The sequence below is a fragment of the Electrona antarctica genome (assembly GCF_951216825.1).
Source record: "Electrona antarctica genome assembly, chromosome: 13".
Taxonomy (NCBI): domain Eukaryota; kingdom Metazoa; phylum Chordata; class Actinopteri; order Myctophiformes; family Myctophidae; genus Electrona; species Electrona antarctica.
Window position 1 is genome coordinate 42,345,459 of NC_136794.1, and position 16,324 is coordinate 42,361,782.

General features: G+C 44.2%; 2 protein-coding genes across 7 annotated transcripts in view; one reads left to right on the top strand and one right to left on the bottom strand.

Annotated features, from left to right (window-relative positions):
* Nucleotides 1-3,891, bottom strand: part of tbc1d8 (TBC1 domain family member 8) — a 59,873-nt gene extending 55,982 nt beyond the window's left edge. For all 3 annotated transcript variants that reach the window (XR_013791381.1, XM_079518329.1, XM_079518330.1), the window contains exon 1: nt 3,451-3,891. Coding sequence is in view for 2 of the 3 variants with exons in the window: in XM_079518329.1 (XP_079374455.1) it covers nt 3,451-3,577 (127 nt within the window). In the remaining variant the exon portion in view is untranslated. The remainder of the gene's footprint in view (nt 1-3,450) is intronic.
* A 2,079-nt stretch (nt 3,892-5,970) lies between these two features.
* On the top strand, nt 5,971-14,901 carry cnot11 (CCR4-NOT transcription complex, subunit 11). Of its 4 annotated transcripts, XR_013791358.1 has the most exons (9): nt 5,971-6,117; nt 7,108-7,619; nt 9,234-9,398; nt 10,167-10,319; nt 10,826-11,028; nt 11,785-11,987; nt 12,632-12,728; nt 12,826-14,047; nt 14,093-14,901. XR_013791358.1 is itself a non-coding variant. In XM_079518011.1 (8 exons), exons 2-8 carry the CDS (start codon nt 7,247-7,249, stop codon nt 13,024-13,026), a joined length of 1,395 nt encoding a protein of 464 aa, XP_079374137.1. In that variant the 5' UTR covers nt 5,971-6,117; nt 7,062-7,246; the 3' UTR covers nt 13,027-14,901. The 4 variants fall into 4 exon arrangements, 3 of the variants coding, with proteins under 3 accessions (XP_079374137.1, XP_079374136.1, XP_079374138.1); XM_079518011.1 differs by having other exon boundaries at nt 7,062-7,619; nt 12,826-14,901; XM_079518010.1 differs by having other exon boundaries at nt 12,826-14,901.
* Nucleotides 14,902-16,324: the final 1,423 nt, after the last annotated feature.

The following is a 16,324-nucleotide window of genomic DNA, read 5'->3' on the forward strand; positions in this document are numbered from 1 at the left end:
TCACTGTACTGTACTGTCACACCCGAAATCACCATATATACAGTTAATATGTGCGTGTGTGTTTGTGTGTGTGTGTGTGTTAGGTTGCACACATGTGGTGAAAAACAACCATGCTGTTTTCGTGCTCAGACGCAATGCCACCCAACCACCCAGCCAGCCACCCACACACATAGCTCCGTAAGGGAGTGGTTGCACCACTCAAAAAAGTACATGAACCTGTGGATTTGTGCCCTCTACCGATATTGACATCAGACTTCGGTGCTCGACCGAATATGCATTTTTTGCCACTATTCCACTAACATTTGCATTCAAATGTTTCAAATAATATTCCACAATTTTCACATTCTCTCTTTTTTTATATCGCCCTCAGATTTGCTTTGTGAGCTTGTCCATCAAATATTTTGAAATAGCCCCATCTTATCTATATTCTCTCAGATTAAAGTGGTTAAACTGATTTCGATGGCATAACAACTCATTTTGATGGTATATCACCTAGTTTTGCTGGGGACCCCCTGGAACACCCCTCAAGGCCCCCTGGGGGTCCCAGGACCACACTTTGAGAACCTGACTGGGCCTACACAGTACAGAATACTGTAGATGACTACAGTTATCTAGGCTCCTGCCTTGTTTGAAATGAGAAGAAGCAATAAGGAAGACAGTGTTGAGATGAAAGAGTATAGTCAAAGATGTTTTCTTGTCCAACCCTGCCCTGAAATGTGTTATCATTGGTGTGATGGGAAATGGAAAATATGTGAAGATATGAACACATTTTCACCTATTTGTACTTATTTAACCACTTCTATACATTTTAGTATTTGGTGGTCTAGCACTGTAAGGTTTACAGTTCTGCAATTTCCCGCTGTGTGTGTATTGTCCATGAACTATATAACTGTATTCCTTTGTTAATTGTTTAATGTCAGCTTATCACACACTGCACTAGGAGAAAAACTCCCTTTATGAGTCTCATACGTTGCCAATAGTGTTTTTGATGCCGACTGTGATAACCGGTTACTCAGATGTTTTACATACCTAAGTAAAAGTAGCAATGCCACTACATAGAACATATTCTACATAGTTTTTCTATGTAGAATATGTTCTATGTAGTGTACTCCAAATATGACTTCAGTTAAAGTACAAAAGTATTGGCATCAATATTTACTTTTACCACAATCACAATGAGAAACTCTACACAAACAAAGTCAAATTAAAAATATAACTTCAAGACACCGCCAATGTCACCTGGTTTTGACCTGTGAAACAGTAGTTGAAACTAAGGCTTGGCGAAACGTCAAATCAATAATATCCCAATTATTATATTATATCAATTATTCACACTTTTGCCTCGATTACGATTAACGAAGGAGTATAAAAAAATATATCTGGTGAAAATAGCAGATCTATTGGAACGTTTCGTTGATATGCATGCAAAAACAAACACAACCAAAAAACATTTTCTCGGTTATTCGATTAACCTACATGAATAAGATTAAGTCGGTTTGAGCTTATGCATTTCGGTTTTGATATATATAATCTTTGGTAAATTGCCCAGCCCTGGTGGAAACCATCATGACAAACATGCATACAGTACAATGCAGTCCCTGAACAGGAAGAGCTACTATTCTCCTTTACGAGATGAGGGAAGTCCCGGTGAAGGAAAGACTAAAACAGGATGGATTATCTAGCCCAGTGGTTCTCAAAGTGGCGTCTGGGGGCACCCCCAGGATCCCCATAGTATAGGATAGGATAGGAGGTTCTGGGGAATCCCCAGCAAAAATGAGGAACAGTTCAATTTCACTATCGCCAGCTGTAAGTAACTGTACACAGTTTTCACACTCACCACTGTTATCTCCCCACCTACAGTGATTGTGAATCTAGTCAGCATACTCTACACTGTACAGTATTATAACGTTATCATCACGTGTAGGCTAATTCAACAAGTAAAACAACAATCAGTTCAAATGATGATCCATTAATACTGTAGGCAGATTGGCAGACTAGGGCTATAGTGGTAGAGAGACAGACACAGATCAAGAGAGAGAGAGAGAGAGAGAGAGAATCAGGGTACAACTTGTACAATACAATACAATACAATACAATACAATGCAAGGGCCTTATTATTATGGAAACTGGCTGACCTGTGAGTTAAGCTAAGCAATGAGTAAAATATACATATTTGAGTTGCAAAGTAATTACATGACAAAGTAGAGTGAGGTATTCTCTAGTAGACAAATATTTACAATAAAAGACAATATACAACGTTATTGTTTTTAAACATTCTATGATCTAGTCTAGTCTATGGTATAGAGTAGACCATCTGTAGTGGTCTCCCTACTCTTCCTGACCCAAGTGTCGGGTAGGATTTGGAAACTGGTTGACAAGTACTGTCTGAAAGCTGCCTGCCTGAAAGAACACATCTCCCATTCCCTCTTGGCAAAGCGGTAGTACGTATATACTTTGCTCTACCACCCACCTGGGGGTTCGAATCCTGGAAAAACTAAGTTTACCAAAGAGCCAAAGGAGGGGACCCCCGGGGGTCCTTGAGGGGGTTCCACACTCCCCAGCTTGATAGTTAGGAACCAAATAATGGACCATTTACAGCAGTAGCATGTGGTTCTCAATGTTGACAATTTAAGGACTACTAAGGAATACAAAATGGAACCAAATGGACCCGTCAGGGTGTACACTCTCAGAGTTACAGATATAGACTTGTAGACATGACATTTAGATCCTCATCAAGGAACGCCGTAGAGCAGTGGTTCCCAAACTTTTTCATGACAAGGACCCCCAAATTGACACTCATTAGCCCACGGACCCCCATTAGAAAATATATGCCAAGGACTCCCAAAAGAGAAGATTTTTACGGCTGTAACAGTGAACGCAGAGCCCCTGGATGGCTGGACATCACTTTGAGAACCACTGCTTTACATGTCTGTCTGTAATTCAGAGTTATGGGGGTCCTTGGCCTATGCACATTGTGTATGTACTGTAGGACAGTGGTTCCCAAAGTGGGGTCCGGGGACAGTTCCAGGGGGCCCCCAGCTAAATGATAGTTTGGAACCAAATGGACCCTTAAGGGTCTGTAACTCTTAGAGTGTACAAATGGAACAAGTCCATTTGGTTCCATGAGTTAAATTAACATTGATTTTACAATATAAATTGGGATCTCCGAGATAGGAATGCCATTAATGGGGGTCCGTAGCCTATTGCATATCAAACTGGGGGTTCTTGAAATTAAAATGGTTGAGACTTGAGAATCACTGCTGTAAACATCTTCTCTTATAAGGTCTCCCTGGGCTGGCATATCTTTTCAAATGGGGGCACGGGGCTAATTAGTGTCAATTTGGGGGTCCATGACATGAAAAAGTTTGGGAACCGTTGCCATATGGGAACATGCAGGACAGGGGTTGAGGTGAGAAGGGAGGTGGTTTGTTTTTGTTAGTTGTAGCCTACCTGAGATCTTCCCCCCGGTGTCCCCATGTCCCCTTCTGCGCTGTAGCAGGAAGAAATCGTTGGACTTCTCCGTGAGCCACAGCTTCAGAGCGTTCTTCAGCAAAACTTCCTCCGGATTGAGCCACATATTACTTTATGAAACCATTTACACGCGCACACACACACACACACACACACACACACACACACACACACACACACACACACACAGACCAGACGGGAGAGAGAGTGCGTGCGTGTGCGAGAGTCGAGAGGAAGAGAGGGAGAGAGACGACAGCAAGAAAGTAAAACAAATCTTCCTGTTGTTGTTGTTGTCAGCAGCAGCCGCTCCAGAAGAACACGCCTTTATATAGTCTAATAGTCAACGGGACGTCCATGATACGGTGTGCGGTAGTTCCTCTTCCAGCAGCAGCGGTGTGCTGGTGGTGGGTTCATGCTTTCTGTTTCTACTGTCACTCCCGTCTGTCTGTCTGTCTGTCTGTCTGTCTCCTCCCCTCCCGTCCGTCCGTCCGTCCAGCGTCCAGAATCCAGATCCATAAGAAAGGCTAGATGACTCACCCGCGCTGCTGGCCAATGGAGAGCGACGTCGTTACGTGGCTGCCATCTTGCTGGGGTGCAGCATAACATGTATATGGGGCATGCACTTTTTTAAATAACCATAACTTGCTCAATTTTCAACCCATTTTTTTAAAACGATTTGGTTTGTTATAAACGTCAGAGACGTCCGCATACTTATATGCTTTTATATATGACGTTCATATAAAATAATACCATTTAGCAGATAAGCATCCTGAATCATAGCCACGTTGATAACGTTTGTAATAAATCAAGCCGTTTGTAAATCCGTCAAGATTTGAGCGAGTTATGAGTATTTTTGTTTGAGCTGCCATAAAACATACTGTACTGTGGCACCGAAGCAAGATGGCCGCCGGGTGAACTACGTCAGAGACTCTGGCGACTCCGCCTTGAGCCATCTAGCCTTTATATGAACATATGTCTATGGTCCAGATCGTCCACATTTGCTGCTGCTTCTGTTCTCACCAACCAACCATGATGACAGAGGAGGAGGAGCGATGCTTCTCACCAACCAACCATGATGAGAGAGGAGGAGGACTGGAGCGATGCTTCTCACCAACCAACCATGATGAGAGAGGAGGAGCGCCATGTTTCCGCGTTTTTCCCAAGGAGTATGCTAGGAAGGAGAGGTCACACTCAATTCAATTCAATTCAGTTCAGTTCAGTTCAGTTCAGTTCAGTTCAGTTCAGTTCAGTTCAGTTCAGTTCAGTTCAGTTCAGTTCAGTTCAATTCAATTCAATTCAATTCAATTCAATTCAATTCAATTCAATTCAATTCAATTCAATTAAATTCAATTCAATTTATCCTCTTACAGCTCACCAGAGTGCTCCAGACCTCCCTCTCCAGAGCAACATTAGTAACTTCCTCCTGGGGGATCCTGAGGCGTTCCAAGGCCTGTGAGTCGATGTGATTCCTCCATCTGTGCCTTGCTCTGCCCCGGGGGTCTCCTCCCATAGCCTGGCTAATAAGCCAGACCGAATCAGCCGTTGGCAAAAAAAATTGCCTGCCGGTTACGGATTACGGTCTGGAGAGGCTCAATTGTACGCCCATTTCCTACACCAGAGAACTGGTGTGGCCAATCGGGACACGGTATGCAATATGGGCGGGCTTTCGTACAGTGACGTTCAATGCTTGAGACCTTTGACTGACAGTAGCTCTGACCAATTGCGTCAAAGAGAAAATGTTTGAACCCGCCCCCCCGGGAAACAAGATCCATACACAGCATCTCCAGACTCAAATACCACACGATAGTGTGATTTGAGTCTGGCTTATTAGCCAGGCTACTCCTCCCAGTGGGACGTGCCTCGAGGACCTCCCTGGGGAGACGCCCGAGAGGCATCCTAACCAGATGCAACCAGATGCAATTCAATTCAAAGGGCTTTATTGGCATGAGAAAACATATGTTTACATTGCCAAAGCAAAAAGTGGAACAATACCATCAAAGCAAAATTCACACGTGTACAATTGAAAGTCAGAATCTCCAATAAATCCATTTCTATAAAGCGTATCAGTCCCGCCCCCTTTCAGAACGACGAGTGGCCCAGGAAATAATTCCCCCTTAGACCGTGTTCTGATTCATGATGACAAATACATCTCCTTCTTCAATATACTCCTGAAAGCAACGCGGACCATTGGCCCTTTAAATGCCTTTTCGCAGTATTAAATATTAAAGATAGTATATACTATTAAATATTCTTAAAGGTGCCATTTTAGATGCACAGTCGGAAGTGTCAACGTCCTTACTAAATTGAAACAAACTTAACTTATTTTGCGATTAAGGACTACGGAGCCAACCACTACACTGACTGCATTTCCCACAATGCCACGCAGCCGAACGAGAGAGGTCGCATGCAGTACTGCGCGCGCGCCGGTGTGTAGCGCAGCGAAAATAGCAGATCTGCAAGCTCTCGACGTGTCGCAGCGCCAGGCGTTGTGAGCTTACAGATATGCTATTTTCGCTGCGCGCAGCGCGGACATTATCAGACAGCCATAGTGTTGTGAACGGACCGAACATTATTATACCTTTTTGACAGCTACGAAATTGACTTAAATCGTCCCAAAACGCCTCAAGGTGGACACGTATCGGCTTTGTAAGTCTATTATGTACCCTTTGAATTGATCGGTTATGACTTTTGTCATAACGATTTGGTTTGATTTCAGCCACAAAAATGACCGCCCTGGTTTTCCAAGAGTTAGCTAGCTATGCTATTGCTAACTTTATACGTTGTGCTCAAAAAATAAAAATATGAATGAATGGAATGGAGTTTTTTTGACATGTGTTTCCAGTGTGTGGAGGGCAGAATATCTCTGTTGTTAACTTGTTTATTGTATATAGTTAGTTGATCTTTAGTTATTTTATTTATCAGTGTACATTACTTACACATACTACTTGAAATTCGTCCTCTGCACTTAAATGTGCTGTAAGTACTATTATTATAAAGTTGTATTGTATTGTGTGTGTGTGTGTGTGTGTGTGTTTTTTTTTAAAACAAAACAAAGTTAAAAAGGTAAACTATTCAGTAATCATTGTTATAGAGTGTTTGTAAATTTGTTTGGGGGAAGTGCCTTTTAATAGGATTAGCAAAGTGCTGGAAGAAGTACTCTTAAGAAGTACTTTTTAATAAGTAAAATTACCAATACCACCACATTCACAATGTGTAAATAAATACAAACTTCCACTTGGGTAAAAGTACAAAAGCATTGATATGACAGTGTACATGCAGTTCATTCATTATGCAGGATGGCATCTTACTGGGTTGTAATATAATGGATTCATGTGTTCATCACTTTGATGTTGAAGCTGGTCAAGGTGGGGCTGATTTTAATGACCGTGTACTTTAGATTATAATAGATAAATAAGTGCGCAAAGTAAATATACTAGCAACAATCTGGGAACCCATCAGCAAAAAAAAAACCATCGCCAAACTCACAGTGTACTAGAGATTGGATGTCGGCCCATTGACTGCTTCAGCCCTCCTCTTCCGGTGGCGCTACTTTGTTTTCATTCCTAATAACTCTACATGTTGTGTTGCAGGAGTTGCAGACTGAGTCTCTATCTCTCTCTCTCTCTTTATTTTTAGCAGTGAGTGTCCGCCCCCCCCTGCCCTTCCCACATTGAGAACCGCAGCGCACACCAGACAGACGCTGTGATGACCACGTAGCTAGCGGTGGAGGCGGACGGAAGTGACACACAGTTATGACTTCCAACCAAAGTGTTGAATGATCACAGCGCCGCTCACCACCACCACCACCACCGTCGTCGACGACATGACGCTCGCCCCCAAGGAGCTGTCCAACCTGCTGGGCATCATCTCGGAGGAGGCCTGCACCAACACCTTCGAGAGCCTGTCGTCGGCCTTCCACCACTACTTCGGCAAGGCGGAGCACTTCCGCGTGGGCTCGGTGCTGGTGATGCTGCTGCAGCAGCCCGACCTGCTGCCCAGCTCGCCGCAGCGCCTCACCGCCCTCTACCTGCTGTGGGAGATGTACCGCACAGAGCCGCTCGCCGCCAACCCCTTCGCCGCCGTGTTTGCCCACCTGCTCAACCCCTCGCCAGTCGGCGGGGATCTGGAGCACGAGAAGGTGCACTCTGGTGAGGTCTGAGAAGAAAACGCCATGTAGAAGCATAGGGGATGCACATGCAGATCCGACATGCGGAAGTCACCCGTCGCTCCCGACAATGCGTTGGTCCGACATGCGTTGCGCCGTGCTTGCGGTTAGGGTTTTGGGTAGGGTGTCTGTCTGTCTAATGACAGTCGGACCAATAGTATCTCGGGACTAAAGCCTGTACCCGAAGCATAGACATAAAAAGGTAGACGCCTCCTTCGGCTCTGGGGCGTGTGTCTCTCAAGGGGAGGCAAGCTTTCCCTGAGATTCCTTGCGAAGCATAGCGGAAGCATGAGCGGGGAGGTTCGGTAGGCCAATCAGAGGCGACTCTTTCCCAGCGGCACTTGCTTTGGCAATGTAAACGTTTGTTTCCTCGTGCCAATAAGCTCCCTTGGATTGAATCGATAAGTCCCGGAAAAAGACGCGCTGTGATTGGCCAGTAGTCATTTGAGTGGCAGCGACACAGCGTGCCTTCCACACATCCGCTTGATTTCCTCCTCCCGTTGGAGACAGACATCGCTCCAATGAACTGCAGTGGCCAATGAGGCATCTATATATTGTTTTTAATATCTATGTGTAGAAGTAGACATGCTAAAGAATCTGTAGTGCCCAAGTCCTAAACTCTGGCACTACTGGTTGGCGACGGCTAGGGATTAAGGTTCAGGCGTGTGCTTAAAGAACTGATGTCCAAAACGTTTCCGTTCAGTTGGTATTAAATGCTATTTATTCTCTGTCCAAAGCCCTATACTTCAGTATACTAAATAAATACAATAAAATCACACCCGTGTGAAGTGAGGGACGTTCTTATCATCATACATCATCTCATTTTGCGGCTATCACAATTTGCGTCCTCCCTTTTCCGTTTTCCTTTTGTCTTCAATGTTTGTGTTTACACAAACCCGGAAAGCTGGGCATAGGAAGGGCAAGCGCCCCTCACAAACGTATATACTAGACCACCAGCCTAACAAACGCAGTCGAAAAACTGTTTGCCTCCCAACACCTGCACTTAATCAGGGACACTGTATACCCTGCGTAACCCTGGCAAGCTTGGCCTTGACCATGCTCTGCTGTGATGCCATCAATTAGTATAACAGAAGTCAGAATGGCTCTTACAGAATCCTTAATGTTGATTTAACGGTCCTCTTGAACCCTAGCATCCCCCTATTCTGGTACGGATATTTGGTGAAAATAGCAGATCTACAAGCCATTATGTCACTTTTTGGAAAACATCAGTGTAGATTGGTTGCTGACCAACGCGTTGCAAGCTTGTAGATTGGCTATTAGTACTTAGTAGCTGTTATTTATGTTTTGCTTATAAGTGAAATGTTTTTAACTTTGAACCAGAGTTTGTCTTTTTTTCTTTATACAAAATATCGGTAATCTGTAGTCTAAGGACTCTCCAAACGCTAAAAGATTTTATTTACTTTTATCCTTTTTGCCTGACCAGGATCTGGGTAAACAAATTTTGTTCTGTGCTTAAACATTGAACCTTGAACCTTGAACCTTGAAAATCGGGATCGGCATCGGCCAACCTCAATCTGGCATCAGGCGGGCTCAACTTGTGTGTTCCCTTTGTAACTGACTGTGTGATCCCTTCCAGGTTTCCTGCCACCCATCACCCAGCCAGAGAAGTTCTTCCTGTCCCAGCTGATGCTGGCCCCACCCAGAGAGCTGTTTAAGAAGACGCCGCGGCAGGTGTCCTGCATGGACGTCAGTAACATGCCCCAGTCTATAGACATCAGTGGACTACAGCTAGCCTTAGCAGGTACTGTACAATACATGAATAGACATCAGTGGACTACAGCTAGCCTTAGCAGGTACTGTACAATACATGAATAGACATCAGTGGACTACAGCTAGCCTTAGCAGGTACTGTACAATACATGAATAGACATCAGTGGACTACAGCTAGCCTTAGCAGGTACTGTACAATACATGAATAGACGGATCAGTGGACATGGAACTAAACATCTAAAGCTGTAGTTCTCAAACTTAAAACAATTCAAGGACCCCAAGTTTGGTATCAGTTAGTCCACAGACACCCATTTGGTTCCATTTGTACACCCTCAGAGTCACAGACCTGTAAGGGTCAATTTGAACCCTTTCAAATAACACAGACTTTGCTTTGTTTTTTTAACACGCAGGAACTTTTTTTGTTTGTTTTTCGTATACATGCGACGCGAGCATTATTGGATATTGTCACTACATTTGTGTGACACTGTATGAAGAAGTAGGCCATGGGATTACATTTGCAAACAAAAAAAAACACGTAAAAAGGTGAAATATGGAGGTACACGGTTTCTACCTGACACTAATAATGCTATAATAATATTTAATATGTTAAACACTATAATGTTTCGCTAAATATTTAGCATAGTTCACACTGTCCAGGTTTGTAATCGTGTGTGTGTGTGTGTGTGTGTGTGTGTGTGTGTGTGTGTGTGTGTGTGTGTGTGTGTGTGTGTGTGTGTGTGTGTGTGTGTGTGCGTGCGTGTGTGTGTGTGTGCGTGTGCGGGTGCGCTCGTACACACAGAGCGCCAGTCGGAGCTTCCCACACAGAGCAAGGCCAGTTTCCCCAGCATCCTGAACGACCCCGATCCTGATTCGTCCAACTCGGGCTTCGACAGCTCAGTGGCCAATCAGATCACAGAGTCTCTGGTGACGGGGCCGCGCCCTCCACTAGAAAGTAAGTAAAGAGCATTGCTGTCAGCTTTTAACCACTTAGAACCTAGCAGCATCCCTTTTAGCTAGCGGACCAAGTACAGCGCCGACCCCGGTTAGCAAAGTATTACATTTACTGAATATAGAGGGAGAAAAGTGGTTAATTAACAAAAGAATGTTGGACAAAAGAATGTACACGAGTGACGAGACATGGTCGCAAAAATGGGTGGTTGACGCTGTTGCCATTTCCCAGTTTTTTTTTTATCATGAACCTGATTAATCGCTAAAGTAATCGATAACATTAATCGCTAAGAAAAATACCGTATTGTGCCGAGACGACCCCCATTTTTCAAGACTCATTTGTGGGAAAAGAACATTGAATGTCAAATAGTCTAGTCCCCGATTATAATACGACCCCGTTTTCTTTTAGCATATTTCCATTGGGGGAAAAAAACATAGTCTTATATCCAGCACAATAGGGTAATCGATAGTTGCAGTTCTAATCTGACGACCATCTGTCTCCCTCCCCAGGCCACTTCCGTCCAGAGTTCATCCGGCCGCCCCCTCCCCTCCACGTGTGCGAGGACGAGCTGGCGTGGCTGAACCCCACGGAGCCGGACCACAGCGTCCAGTGGGACCGCTCCATGTGCGTGAAGAACAGCACCGGAGTGGAGATCAAACGCATCATGTCCAAGGCCTTCAAGAGCCCATTGTCTGCCCAGCAGCAGTCTCAGGTTAGTACAGGGAGGGAGGGAGGGATGGGTATGGGTGCCAGGTAGGGTGCACTGCAGCGCGACCAGCTTATATGCTATTTCCGGTGCAGTATTATAACCATATGCATCTCTCCTTTTGTTCCCCTCTACACCAATTTGATGCCTTTAGAAATCCAACCGTTGTTTGCTTTTGACGGAATTAATTAATTCATCCAATTTATTAATCTGCACCACCCGCAATCCGCTGTGCAGGGAAGTGTATACGTTATAGCTAATCTACAAGCTCATAACGCGTCGCTGCGACGCATTGTGAGCTTGTAGATTGGCTATTTATACGTACTTGTATAAACAATATGTCACTCACCACTCTCGACAGTCCACCAATGTTACATAGCGGTTGTATATATCCATTTCCATGGTAACAAGCCGTCCACGTTCTCACATCGCAACGTATTTTCATACAGCATATTCTTTGAGTTTTAAAAGCTATAATTTAATAAGCATATAGATAGTTGCCATTAATTTATTTCCCGCATTATTTCACCCGCTGTTTATCTAATATTAATTTATAATATATTTAATTGACCCAAATCCACCCTAAACTGCAGTTACCCGTGGCAACCGCGGCTAAATCTGCCACCCGCTGGTCTCTAGTCCGGAATGAACAAAAATGTGTCCGGAATGTACAGTATATCGTTTCTGAAAAGTTTGGATGTTAGACTTTAAATAAAAGAATAAATGTAACCTCTTCCTTCCTCTCCCCACTCCCCCCTGCAGCTGCTGGGTGAGCTAGAGAGGGACCCTAAGCTGGTGTACCACATCGGCCTGTCGCCGGCCAAGCTGCCCGACCTGGTGGAGAACAACCCGCTGGTGGCCATCGAGATGCTGCTCAAACTGATGCAGAGCAGTCAGATCACAGAGTACTTCTCTGTGCTGGTCAACATGGACATGTCTCTGCACTCCATGGAGGTGGTCAACAGGTACAATTTAGGCCTTTAGCAGACGCTCTTAATTCAGAGCGGCAAGAACAAAAACATGGTAATACATAATATACAGTGTACATAAAAATAGTCATCATGAATCACACGTAAGCTAAGAACAAGTGAAATATTTATGTCTACATAAAATGCTATCTAAGTTACATAAGTTGAGCCTTTGCATACGCCTGTAAGGTCGTCGAGGCTAGGGCAAGTGCTACAGGCTAAGATGGAATCTGAGGTGGGTTTTCAGACTACGGCAGAAGATTGGGAGTGAGGTAGTGGGACAAGTAAAGAAAGCCTGACTTATACATGGCTGTGTGCCTTGTCATACAATCTACGACGCTAGCACACAAACTAGTATTAAAAAAATCACTGGTAAACTTATTGATTTTGTATGTCTGTCCATTTTCCTTTTTGGGCACACATTTGATGACTTGTGGAGCTCCCATATTGGGAAAAAGTTGGCGGCGCATGCCATGCAGACAAAATGTTGTAGATGACGGACTCCTTTGGTCCCAGGCCGTAAACATTTTTTACACCATGGTGTGTTTGTCTGGGACCTGTTTTTTTTTTTTTTTAATAACATTTTTTATTGAATTTCTTACGCGTGTGTGTGTGTGTGTGTGTGTGTGTGTACTTTTCAGGTTGACGACAGCTGTAGACCTCCCTCCAGAGTTCATCCACCTCTACATCTCCAACTGCATCTCCACATGTGAGCAGATCAAAGACAAGTACATGCAGGTGAGGAGAACAGCAGGACCGCTTCAAGTCTCATACAACAAGGCAAAAGTACATTTAAAAAGGTGAAATCAATTTCATATTTTTCCTTTCCTTGCAGAACCGCCTGGTGCGCCTGGTGTGCGTCTTCCTCCAGTCGCTGATTCGCAACAAGATCATCAACGTGCAGGACCTGTTCATCGAGGTGCAGGCCTTCTGCATCGAGTTCAGCCGCATCCGCGAGGCCGCCGGCCTCTTCCGCCTCCTCAAGACCCTGGACACGGGCGACAACCCCACGGAAGGGGCCAAGCCTGTCAAATAACTAAGCTCCCTACAGAGGGCGGGAAGAGTGGGCCCTATAGTTGCCATTATTTTCATGCCCCCCCTGAGAACGCCCACACAGTGGCACGTACAGTAGGCCCCCCTACACCCCCTCATCCACTCGGTGACTATTGGGTTTCCTCTATGCCAGTGGTTTTCAACCAGTGGTCCTTGGAGGGGGTTCCAGGTGGTCCCCAGCTAAATGGTGGAGAGTTGGTAACCAAATGGACCCTTTATTAGGTCTTTAGCTCTTGAGTGTTAAATGAAACCAAACCCTACGCGTCCAAGAAGTCTACACACAATTAGAGAGAGAGAATTTGTTATTTCGATTCGGTCTGCCTGTTATCTCTCCTACGGTACCACATCAATACAGCATGGAATTGTGGACACAATCGTATCCAACCACAACAAAATATTATTTTTAGTTTTGGGTCCGAGAGGCTAAATCTCATCAAATGGTGGTCCGTGGCTCAAATGGCGAATAAATAATGGACCTTGATATGAAAAGGGTTGAGAACCACTAGCCTGTGTTCCAGGCTGATTCACTGCGTTCCACGGATCTGAAAATGTCACTGCGCTACTCAGTGTGGACAGAGGCTGTTTGAGTCGCATTTCATAACGTCACCTGTTACGTAGCGCCGTTGTTGCTGATACGTCATCAGCCAGCGCCACTCTGTCCATGCTTTTCACTGTTGAAAAGAATAGCGCCGTTCGAGACTCGAGAGTAAAAACCTAGCAGTAGCTGTGTGGGGTGACTTTAGTGAATGATAAGGGGACGCACGTTGCAGGGCAACAGCAGTAGCTGCGCAGTGCGCATTGATACGGCGTCAAACTGGTGTTTTCCCTCAACCCGCACCACAGACCAATCGGAAGCCATGGTTCCATTTCAACCTTTCATGATCCTCGCCTACCTTGGAGAATAGGAGACTGTCCAGACTGAGTAGCGCAGTGATATTTTCAGATCCGCGGCACGCAGCGAATCAGGCTGGAACCCAGGCTAGAAAACCACTGCTCTATGCGGGGTCAGAGAACCCGTAGGGGTCCTTGAGGGGTCAGAGAACCCGTAGGGGTCCTTGAGGGGTCAGAGGACCCGTAGGGGTCCTTGAAGGTGTTCCACAGCAACAGGTTAACCACGGCACTTAAGTCCTATGTAAAATACCCCAAAATAGCCGATATATACAAGCTCACAACACGTGAGCTTGTAAATCGACTATTTTCACTGGTTTTGAATATTTTTGTCCAAAATGGGGACGCCCAGGTTCAAAGTGGTTAATTTCACTATAATTTTACCAGCTGGAAGGCGAGAGAATGTACTGTATAAGAATGACTTTTCAGATTACAGGTCTCTCCACCTACTGTACACTAACTAGACAGTTGTACTGTAGAATTATGTACTTAAACTAATCTAACATTACAACTGATATTTTATGGGGGGCCCTGGCAACAAAATCCTTTTCAAATGTGGGGTCCGTGGCCAAATGCATATTACCTTGGGGGTTATTGACATGAAAATGTTTGAGAATTACTGCTCTAAGCATCTTTGATATTGATTAAGGGCTTTATTCTCATGCAAGTAAAAATAAATGTTTTAGTTCAGATGCTTTTGGAGAGCTCAGTAGTTGGGGGGGAACACTAGCCGAAGTGAGGCTCAATATTGTAAATATTTAGTAATCTACTGTAATAATCATCAGACTCAGATCTTACTGTTCTCTCCCAAGTCATTTGCAGCTCCATTCAAAACTTAACTATTTTTACTTATCCCTTATCTGGAAGAATAACAGAAAAACTATGGACTTGATTTGAAAGTTTTTTTTTTCTCTCCTTTTAGAGACTGATGCCTATGTTATTGTTACATTAAACAAAGACTTGAAAAGAAGTGTTTTTCAGCTTGCTTGCTTGTGCTTCCATTGGTTTACCTCAATATACTTACACTACACCAGCCATTCTCAAACTGGGTGCCATCGTAAATCTCAAGGCACAGTTGTGTTCATTGTGAAAGAGCAATCTACAAGCCTACAACACGCCTCAATGCAACACGTTGAGCTTGTAGAGCTGTAGATTGGGTATTTTCGTGAAAGCATTTGAATGTAAAATTCTTGCCTATAATTTGCTCAAATAAGGAATGCAAGGTTGAAAGTGGTTACATTATCTTTAGTAGTTAGAATTAGTTAGATGGAAAATGAGTGCACAAAGTGCAAAGTCACCGATATTTTTAGAACTCTTGACTGTCACATTTATTTCGCCCCCTGTATAGGAGAGGTGCTAGCCCCTCCTATATTTAGCTAAAATGTAGATTTCTGTCCTAACAAACATGAAATGCCATTGACAATGAATGGAGAATTTACGTCGTGTCGGAGAAAATCTGTATTTTTGTCCTACACAATTCAATTCCAATCAATTCCCATTGACAATGAATGGATAATTTACATCATAATTATGTAGACCACAAACTGTTGAGAATTTCCTCAGGCAATACAAATGGCAGCCTCTGGTGGACAAACCCATTCACAACTCAACTCCCCTTCCACCACCACTATTAGCCTACACCAAGGCTCTGGCCTACACCAATCACCCACAGGTGTCTGCCATCAGCACTCTGGGCTGTTTGCCACTGTCAGCTAAGGTGCTCCCCTACAAACACTCACTCCACATACAGTTCTCCGCTCCAGACCCAAGCCATGCGTTCGACAGTGGCAGCGGTGGCCGAACGGTTTGCGGAGCGGTCTTGAAACCGGAAGGTCGCCAGTTCGAATCCCCGGACCGACACGTTCAAATTACCACCGCTGAAGTGCCCTTGAGCAAGGCATTGAACCCCAACCATGAAATGTTCTATGAGCAGGGCGTGGCTGTAAACAAGCATCTCGAGCTTAGTCCACTTACCCTGGGTAAACAAAGAACTTTGCTTTGCTTTTACTGATCAAAACGTAAGCTTGTTTCTTTATTGTATTATTTAAGTACTTTATTATGCTTTGAGTTATATGTTTTGACTTCTTTGATTTATTCCAACATCTGACCTTTATCGTTTAAACGCTGAGTATTGATATGCTCCATTTTTCCCTGTTTTTGACAGAACCATGGTTTCTGGAATGTGGAAATAAATACAACAATCACTTGAACCTTGTTGATGTCAACTCTTTGACGGGAGAACTTTTGGGTGGTCAGCAATTAAATGAACAACAAACTCTTCAATAAAACATTAAATGCCATTTGACAATGAATAGAATTTACGTCGATGCTGTGTCTGAGCAAATCGGTATTCTTGTCCTACACAAGATTAAATTACCATTAACGGAGCAATA